Genomic DNA, 8,858 nt, shown 5'->3' with positions numbered 1-8,858 from the left:
TAACCAACGATATCCCCAAAGATAAAAAGAATATATTCTTCTATGTGACAGCAGCGGCTAGATTGCTACCGTAGCAGCAGAAAATTGGAAAACAGGAAAAATACCAGAATTATCAGAATGGTGAATTAAGATCTGTGAATTTATGTAGATGGCAAAATTAACGGCATCAATTAGGGGCTGCCCCAAGCAAAAAATTAAGAGAGAGTGGGAGTGTGTAGAGATATATATGAAAAAATGTGGATATAGAAATTAAGTTTAACAAACGTAAAAGGAAAGACTCACAAGGATACAAGATGATATTATAAAGGATATGACTATTAAGTATAAATAACTGCTAACACAACAAGAAACAATAATGCAAATGCCAATAAGATCTCACATGGGTGGGGGGAAGTTGGGTGGGGGGAGGGAAAATTATTGGGGGGGGGAAGCACCCTGGCGAACAGACTGTTGCGGAGTGAAACATCCTCAGGGAGGAGCAGGAACAGGATAGAAAGTTATTTTGCGTGTTGTAGGTGTGTGTGTGTGTGTGTGTGTGTGTGAACTAGAAATGTCCTCTTACCCAAGAGGCTGCTAGGCCTTCCCCTCTCACTTCCGTGGTGAGAGGTCACCAGGTCCAATGCCCGAGATGTGCAAGAGGGTACAGGGTGCTGGTTAGAGAGCTGTCCCCTTTTGGGGGTGGGTGGGGTGGCGTTCTTCCTAAATTCACAGGATTAACCAAAATGTGTATTGGTGGGTGCAGGGATGACCCCCCCACCAGCTGTCATTCTTCTACTGGTAAATGTAAATGGCATTTCCGTGCGCTCTGGCTTCCGTCACGGTTTAGCCATGCTGGCCACATGACCCGGCAATCTGTCTGTGGGCAAACGCCGGCTCCCTCGGCCTGAAAGCAGAGATGAGTTCTGCACCCCATTGTCAGATTCAACTGGACTTAACCGTCCAGGGATCCTTTACCTTTTACCTCCACTAAAAACCCACGAGGGGACTCACACTACTTCTGAGGAAGTGCCCAGAGCTCTCAACTTTCCACCAGTCGAACATGATTATCATGAACCTGTTACAACAGAGCACTAGTGAGATGGACCCCTGCCCAATATTCTTGTTTTATTTATTAGACAATTAATTTATGAAATATAAACAATACAAGAGGGCTTCAGGATTACTCTCTGCATATAAGATACTCTGAGTCTTCCTTGTTCCTTTATTGCGATTACAACAATGGAAGTAATGCGGCTGTTCCTATCTTAATAATCCTTCCAACTTTCTCTACCAAAGACCAAAAATCACCACCAGCACTCCAGATTCACACTCTCCCCCTTCCTAACATTACATTGCATCTTATATTATACCTACTATTGTAAGACGTGCCCTGTTTAGGGAAGCTTTTAATGTTTGATGGATTTCTGTATTTTAGAATTTGTTTTTTTGGAAGCCGCCCAGAGTGGCTGGGGGAACCCGGCCAGATGGGCGGGGTATAAATAATAAATTATTATTATTATTATTATTATTATTATTATTATTATTATTATTATTATCTGCATATTTTAAATATGCTGTAAACTGCCCAGAGTGGCTGGGGGAACCCAGGCAGATGGGCAGGGTAGAAATACAACAACAACAACAACAACGACAACAATGACAAATATGTACCAGTTTATATACAAATACCAGAACATCACATAGACTTCTATACATTTAACATATGTTTTACACTCCAGACATACAAATGATTTCTCGCCTCTGAGAGTCTGTTGATGTTTTCTAAGTGATCCACTTTAAGTGAAGCTCTTTCTGCATTCCATACATTTGAATGGTTTCCCCCCTCTGTGAGTCCATTGATATATTCACAGTGTTCCACCAACAGCGAAGATTTGTCCACACTCTGTATTTAAAGGGTTTTATCCCTGTGTGGTTTCTTTCCCATGTGAGTTTGTTTATGTTGTCTAAGGTTTCTTTTTTGACTGAAGGCCTTTCCACATTCCATACATTTAAATGGTTTCCCCCCTGTGTGAGTTTGTTGATGTTCTCTAAGATTTCCAGTATCAGGGAAGATCTTTCCACATTTCAATGGTTTTTCCCTTGTGTGAGTCCGTTGGTGTTGTCTGAATGCTGAACTAAACGTGAAGCTTTTCCCACACTCTATGCATTTAAATGGTTTATCCCCGGTGTGAGTTCGTTGATGTTCTCTAAGGTTTCCCTTCTGACTGAAGCTCTTTCCACACTCCATACATTTAAATGGTTTCTCCCCTGTGTGAGTCCGCTGGTGTTTTCTAAGTGTCCCACTTTCAATGAAGCTCTTCCCGCACTCCATACATTTAAATGGTTTCTCCCCTGTGTGAATCTGTTGATGTTTTCTAAGTGTCCCACTTTCACCGAAGCTCTTTCCACATTCCACGCATTTAAAGGGTTTCTCCCCTGTGTGAGTTCGTTGGTGTTGTCTTAGGTTTCCATTCTGACTGAAGCTCTTTCCACACTCCAAACATTTAAATGGTTTAACCCCTGTGTGAATTCGTTTATGTTTTCTAAGATTTCCACTATAAGTGAACTGCTTTCCACACTCCATGCATTTAAATGGTTTCTTCCCTGTGTGAGTTTGTTGATCTGCAGTCAGAATTCTGACTTTCTTCTCCATCACCTGCTTTAGAGTGGCAGGAAAATAGAATCCTGTAGGTGTTTTAAGGAATGTGACACAAATCAAGTGCAATTAGCATATTGTCTTATTTTAACATCTTATACATCCCCCACATCCTCCCTATGTCCCACATGTTTAGGAAATGAAAAGGAGATTAATGTTAAATAATAGTAATGTATCATGCACCTTTCATAATCCTTATGAAAACAGCATGATATTAGAAAACTGTTTGCTGCAGAATAGCCTTTTTAAGGAAAATAATTTCTCGCAGGGAAGGCAGGCGCTCTCTGTCCATCAACCTTCCCTCTATTTCTCAGCTTCAGCATTCCGAATGCCATTTTTCATCCTCTGCCTTGCATGATAATCCTCCATCTCCTGGGCTACATTTTAACCCCTTTGACCTCTAGATGTTTATTAATCGCCTGCACAGTCCCTTTCACCTCAGGAGGTCCTTGGTAACCATCTTGGAAGACCCAGGTCTGAGTCTTTTCCAGGGGCTGTGGTATGGGTCTGTCTGGTAAGGGTTGGTGCTTGGGGACGGCTGGAAGGAAAATGTTCTTGGATCTGGACCTCCCTTTCTCAGCCTTGCATTGCATGGGAATTGCTGGAGGTGCAGAAGGAAAGCAGGTTTCAATTTCGGGAATCTGAAATTGAAACACCCACCCCAATTATTGTTTATAATTATGATGTGCCACCTGATCTCATGTTCAGCTTGTGACACTGGAGTATCCTAGTGGAAATTCTCTGTGCAGGCCTCTCTCACTTTCCTTTCTGCTTTGGAGTGGGTGCTCCAGGATTCCTGGGTGTACCACCTATGGTTCAATGGGGAATATGTATGGCACTGAAGAAGCTCAATATTAAATGACAATATACAGGGTGAGTCTTTTAAAAGAGCCCCGTGGAACATGAGTACTCTGTATCCACGGGGCATCTTTTAAAGACTCACCCTGCATAACTGTACTTAATGGAAACTTCAACTTTGGATATATGTTGTTGTTGTTGTTTAGTCATTTAGTCGTGTCCAACTCTTCATGACCCCATGGACTAGAGCACGGCCAGGCTCTCCTGTCTTCCACTGCCTCCGGCAGTTGGGTCAGACTCATGTTGGTGGCTTCGAGAACACTGCCCAACCATCTCATCCTCTGTCGTCCCCTTCTCCTAGTGCCCTCCATCTTTCCCAACATCAGGGTCTTTTCCAGGGAGTCTTCTCTTCTCATAAGGTGGCCAAAGTATTGGAGCCTCAGCTTCAGGATCTGTCCTTCCAGTGAGCACTCAGTGTTCTCAAAGCTACAAACATGAGTTTAACCAAACTGCGGGAGGCAGTAGAAGACAGGAGTGCCTGGCGTGCTCTGGTCCATGGGGTCATGAAGAGTCGGACACGACTAAACGGCTAAACAACAACAACAAATTATGTCATGGGTTGTTGGGGCAGAGGTAGTACCTCTCGTGGGGGACATATAGGGCACCTTCGTCCAACATTGGTCCCTACCCTGCACTCAGCTAACTACACTCCAAGCAACTGGACACATTCCCTAATCCTGCACCATTTACTTCCTGAGGCGGCTCCATTGCGTCCACCTTCTCAGAACCACCCACCATTTCAGTAGCAGTCCTTCAGTTCCCAGCTATTAGTTCCCCCTCCCCTACAGAGGAATTATTCATCTGAATCCCGGGTGCTGGGAATCCTGAGTAGGGAAAGAGCTGTTGGCCCTGCGGGGGGGGGGGTGTCTCCTTATCTGGTCCTAGTGGGAAGAGGATGCTGGATGAGGTGGGCTCTGATCCTAATCCAGCAGGACATTTCTTAAGTTCCCACAAACTGAAACAGGACCTGCAAAGATACAGTCTCCCAGGTAAGAGGAAGGACATACCTCTCAATTGGTCCAGGACAAAGTCTCTGTATTTTTCTGTTTCAAGGGAGGAGTTGAGCTCAGACTTTCAGATCAGAGCCTCTCCTGTGTGGAATAAGTAAAACGGAAGTGCTATTTATGTCACTGTAAAAGCATTCAAAAATATTCATCTGTTGAATAAAGTATAAGAAAGCATCTGGTGTCCTGTTAAGGGCTAATAAAATATTATGGTCTCAGCATTTGTGGGCTGCAGGCTGAGGATGTCGACTCTGGACCAGGAATACTCGCATCTCCATTATCCTGCGAGTCTCTCCGTAGATTTTACATAGTTATTTTGGAATTCTCACTCACATACTGTCTGTAAATTTGGCAAGCTCACACCCCTTGCCTATAACACTGGCAATTCCTGGCCTGCAGATTCACAGCCCTGGGTGTAGAGCATCCAGCCACAGGTATTGTCTATCATGAAAATGCCCCAGACTGGGACGGCTCATGGATTTACTATCTTTGGATGCTGATAGATTGTATCTCCATTTGTAACTCACTCTGACATTTCCTACAAAAAAATAAAAGTAATAGAAATGCCTTCAGGATATTCTTATAGATAAACCCTGAAAGCCTTTCTATAGCATCCTTCCCCCCTAATCATCATCGATTAACCATGCAGTGCAATGGAAGCCTGAGAGAGAGGAAAGGTCTCTGGCTACTTCCTGGGAGGGGATTCCAGAAGCAAAGAGCCACTTTGGAGAAGGCCTCCTCCTCCCTCCTCCCTCTCAGGACCTTCCAGCTTTTTCTCTCTTCTCCTCTCCAAGGTGGAGCAATGGTTTGACCTGGTATAATTCAGCCCACAGCAGGCAATGCAGTAGTTTGCGAGGATCAACGGGGAGGAGCTTCCAGGAAGGAAAGGGTGGAATCAGTGGAACACCCTCCCCCCCTTATAAGGCATCTAAAAGAGTAAGAACAAATAATAATAATATTTATACCCCGCCCTTCCCAGTCAAGACCGGGTTCAGGGCAGCTAACAGCAAAAATATCAACGCAAGTAAAAAAGAAACAATTCAATTAAAATGCAGATTAATACAATGTTAAATTCAATTTTAAAATTAGAAATCTACAAGTGAGATAAAACCATTATAAGATAAAACCTTAGGGGAGGGTAACCCCGGGGTCAGACTGCGTCAGACCAAAGGCCAAGCGGAACAGCTCTTTCTTGCAGGCCCTACGAAAATATGACAAATCCCGCAGTGCCCTAGTCTCCTGAGACAGTGTTCCACCAGGTCGGGGCCAGTACTGAGAAGGCCCTGGTCCTGGTCGAGGCCAGTCTAACCACCTTGTGACTCGGGATCTCCAGTATGTTATTATTTGTGGACCTTAATGTCCTCTGCGGGGCATACTGGGAGAGGCGGTCCCGTAGGTACAAGGGTCCTAAGCCGCATAAGGCTTTAAAGGTCAAAACCAGCACCTTAAACCTGATCCTGTACTCCACCGGGAGCCAGTGTAGCTTGTAAAGCACTGGATGAATGTGATCCCACGGCTGGGACCCTGTAAGGAGTCTCGCCACGGCATTCTGCAGCCGCTGGAGTTTCCGGGTCAGTTTCAAGGGCAGCCCCGCGTAGAGCGAGTTACAATAATCAAGCCTAGAGGTGGCCATCGCATGGATCACTGTGGCCAGATCAGGTTGAGAAAGGTAGGGGACCAACTGCTTAATGCAGTTCCAGAGATGGAAAATTGCCACCTTGGCTGTGGTTGCAACCTGCGCCTCCATGGAAAGGGAGGCATCCAAGGTTACTCCCAAGCTCTTGACAGAAGGGGCTGACACCAATTGAGCCCCAGCAAAAGATGGAAGTTAGCCCCCCCCCCCGACCCATGTCACCCCGACCCAGCCAGAGGACCTCTGTCTTCAAAGGATTTAGATTCAACCGACTCCCACGTAGCCATCCAGCCACAGCTTCCAAGCACTTGGTCAGTGTGTACGGGGCCAAGGCAGGACGGTCGTCCATCAACAGATAAATCTGGGTGTCATCAGCATATTGATGACATCCCAGCCCAAAACTCCGGACAATCTGGGCGAGGGGGCGCATGAAGATATTAAAAAGCATCGGGGAAAGGATTGCACCTTGCAGGACTCCACACACCAAGGAGTGCCGCGGCGACAACCCCCTCCCTAGCACCACCCTCTGTCCCCAACCTGAGATAAAGGAACGCACCCATTGTTGGACTGTGCCCAGTCGTCAAGGCGGTGGTCTAAAAGCTCATAATCGATCATGTTGAAGGCGGCTGACAAGTCTAGAAGAATCAGCAGCCCCGACCCGCCTTGATCCAGCTGTTTACGGAGGTTGTCTGTTAGGGCGACCAGTGTTGTCTCGGTCCCGTGGCCAGGACGAAAGCCGGACTGGAATGGATCTAAAGCCGATGTTTCATCCAGAAACCTACCAAGCTGTTCGGCAACCGCTCTTTCAATTATCTTACCCAAGTATGGGAGATTTGAGACAGGGCGATAATTGGATATCAAACCTCTGTGTTCCTTGTTTCAGCTTGTTTCTTATTGAATGACTTTTTGCCTTTTGGTTCTATTCATATCAACAGAGACCTATAGAATTTGTGTTTCATGTGAATCATATTTATGCTCAGTCTCTAGTCTTGTTTTTTATATTACATATGTTGTAAATACATTCTGTTCGTTTGAATTTGGTCACGTGTTTCCCAGTTTTTAGTTCAACTTGAAAGAGTGGCAGATTCCTGGGCAGGAGGGAGAAGCCAAGGCAGACCCACCAGAGATTCCTCCTCCAACGCCCAAGGATGGAGATGGAGACATCTCTCCAAAAGGAAGATTCATTCTCTCTCTCTCTCTCTCTCTCTCTCTCTCTCTCCCTCCCTCCCTCCCCAGCTGGGCTTCCATCTCCCAGGGATGCTGCCATTCCTCCTTCAGGCCCCCAGTTTCCTCTGCCCACCTCCCTCCTTCCCACAGTCTCCACTGCGCCCAGAAACCCCCCCCTTGACCCCGCTCACCCTCGCCCTCTGCACTGAATCTCTCCCGGGTGGGCGGTGGGCGCACCAACCTCTCCATCTGGAGGGGCCTCCAAAGGCTAGCAGGGAGGGGGGAGAGGGAGGGGGGTCTCTATCCAGGCCTATTTCACTTCCTTTAACCGTTTCGTGGACTCCGTCTCTCCATCAAGGCGCAGGAGCCCTCGAGGGATTCCTGCCAGGGGGGAACGGGTGGCAGAGGGCATCATGTTTGGGTCCTGGGATAAAATCCAAGGCTGCTTGGGAATAGGGGTCTCGTAGGGACCCCCTTGGTGGGGAGGGCGCAGCTGGGTTGCATGGATCGGGGGCCCTGAGCAGCTCCTGGACACCCAGGAAAAAGAAACACGGGTGGTGGGGGGAGGCTCCAAAGGAGATCGTGCCACGCAAACCCTGCAGGTGTTGGGCCCCCACTTCGCAGCTGGATGGCGGGGATCAGAGCCCCTGCTTATGAGGCGCAGGAGAGGGGCTTTTGGGGGGGCAGGGATGAAACTTGGCTTTATGTCACCCGATTCAAAGACCCAGTTTGGGACCTTTGCGTCCACACAAAGACATCCTCAAAGGTGCCCTGCTGGAGGCGTCACCTGGTGGAAAAAACAACACCCGGCTAGCCCCACCCCCATAGTTATGGCTCTGTTTCCGAGAGGGGTCTCTGTCTTTTTCTCTCCCCCTTCCACCCCACCCCACAATTGCTCACTTTCCCCACGCAGCCTCTTTACCTCTTTGTCCTCTCTGGTCCTCCGCCTCCCTTGCTCGCTGTTCCGGTTGCTCGCTGTTCCCCCGCAATATAAAGCGGAGTATGGGAGTGGGGGGAGGGGTTAGTCAACCAACACCCCTCCTCCCCGTCGGAAAACCTCCCACGTTTCAAGGGGTCCTTTTGGCCGCCTGGAAACTTCCGACCTACAGACACTTCGGGCTCCTTGTTGAACGCGCGCGTCTCTAGAGCTACGTTCGCAGAGCAGCCCTTGCCTGTGTTCGAATGGAAACAGGAAGTGATGGCGCTGCCTTTGGCCTCCTGCTCTTGGGGCTCCGTCGGGAAATTGTCCCCTCCTCCCCCCAAATTGCCTCCCCTCCCCACAGCGGAGAGTCGAAATGGGGGCGGGAGCGGTGGCTTGCTATTTGTGTATGAGTTTATGTGGATTAATCATAGAATCATAGAATCATAGAGTTGGAAGAGACCACAAGGGCCATCCAGTCCAACCCCCTGCCAAGCAGGAAACACCATCAAAGCATTCCTGACAGATGGCTGTCAAGCCTCTGCTTAAAGACCTCCAAAGAAGGAGACTCCACCACACTCCTTGGCAGCAAATTCCACTGCCGAACAGCTCTTACTGTCAGGAAGTTCTTCCTAATGTTTA

The 8,858-nt window shown here is 47.7% G+C and overlaps 1 protein-coding gene across 3 annotated transcripts; it reads right to left on the bottom strand.

The window, feature by feature from the left end:
* Positions 1 to 1,636: 1,636 nt before the first annotated feature.
* LOC118081399 (gastrula zinc finger protein XlCGF49.1-like) lies at positions 1,637 to 8,519 on the bottom strand. 3 transcript variants are annotated; one of them, XM_060268841.1, is made up of 3 exons: positions 8,220 to 8,519; positions 4,501 to 4,584; positions 1,637 to 3,276 (listed from the first exon to the last, which is right to left on the bottom strand). In XM_060268841.1, the coding sequence occupies exon 3, from the start codon at positions 2,630 to 2,632 to the stop codon at positions 1,889 to 1,891; it is 744 nt and encodes a 247-aa protein (XP_060124824.1). In that variant the 5' UTR covers positions 2,633 to 3,276; positions 4,501 to 4,584; positions 8,220 to 8,519; the 3' UTR covers positions 1,637 to 1,888. The 3 variants fall into 3 exon arrangements, with proteins under 3 accessions (XP_060124824.1, XP_060124827.1, XP_034963799.2); XM_060268844.1 differs by having other exon boundaries at positions 1,637 to 3,236; XM_035107908.2 differs by having other exon boundaries at positions 1,637 to 2,664.
* Between the last annotated feature and the right edge of the window lie 339 nt (positions 8,520 to 8,858).

This window comes from Zootoca vivipara, chromosome 2 (assembly GCF_963506605.1).
Source record: "Zootoca vivipara chromosome 2, rZooViv1.1, whole genome shotgun sequence".
Classification (NCBI taxonomy): domain Eukaryota; kingdom Metazoa; phylum Chordata; class Lepidosauria; order Squamata; family Lacertidae; genus Zootoca; species Zootoca vivipara.
This window is presented reverse-complemented; position numbering and strand designations above follow the sequence as displayed.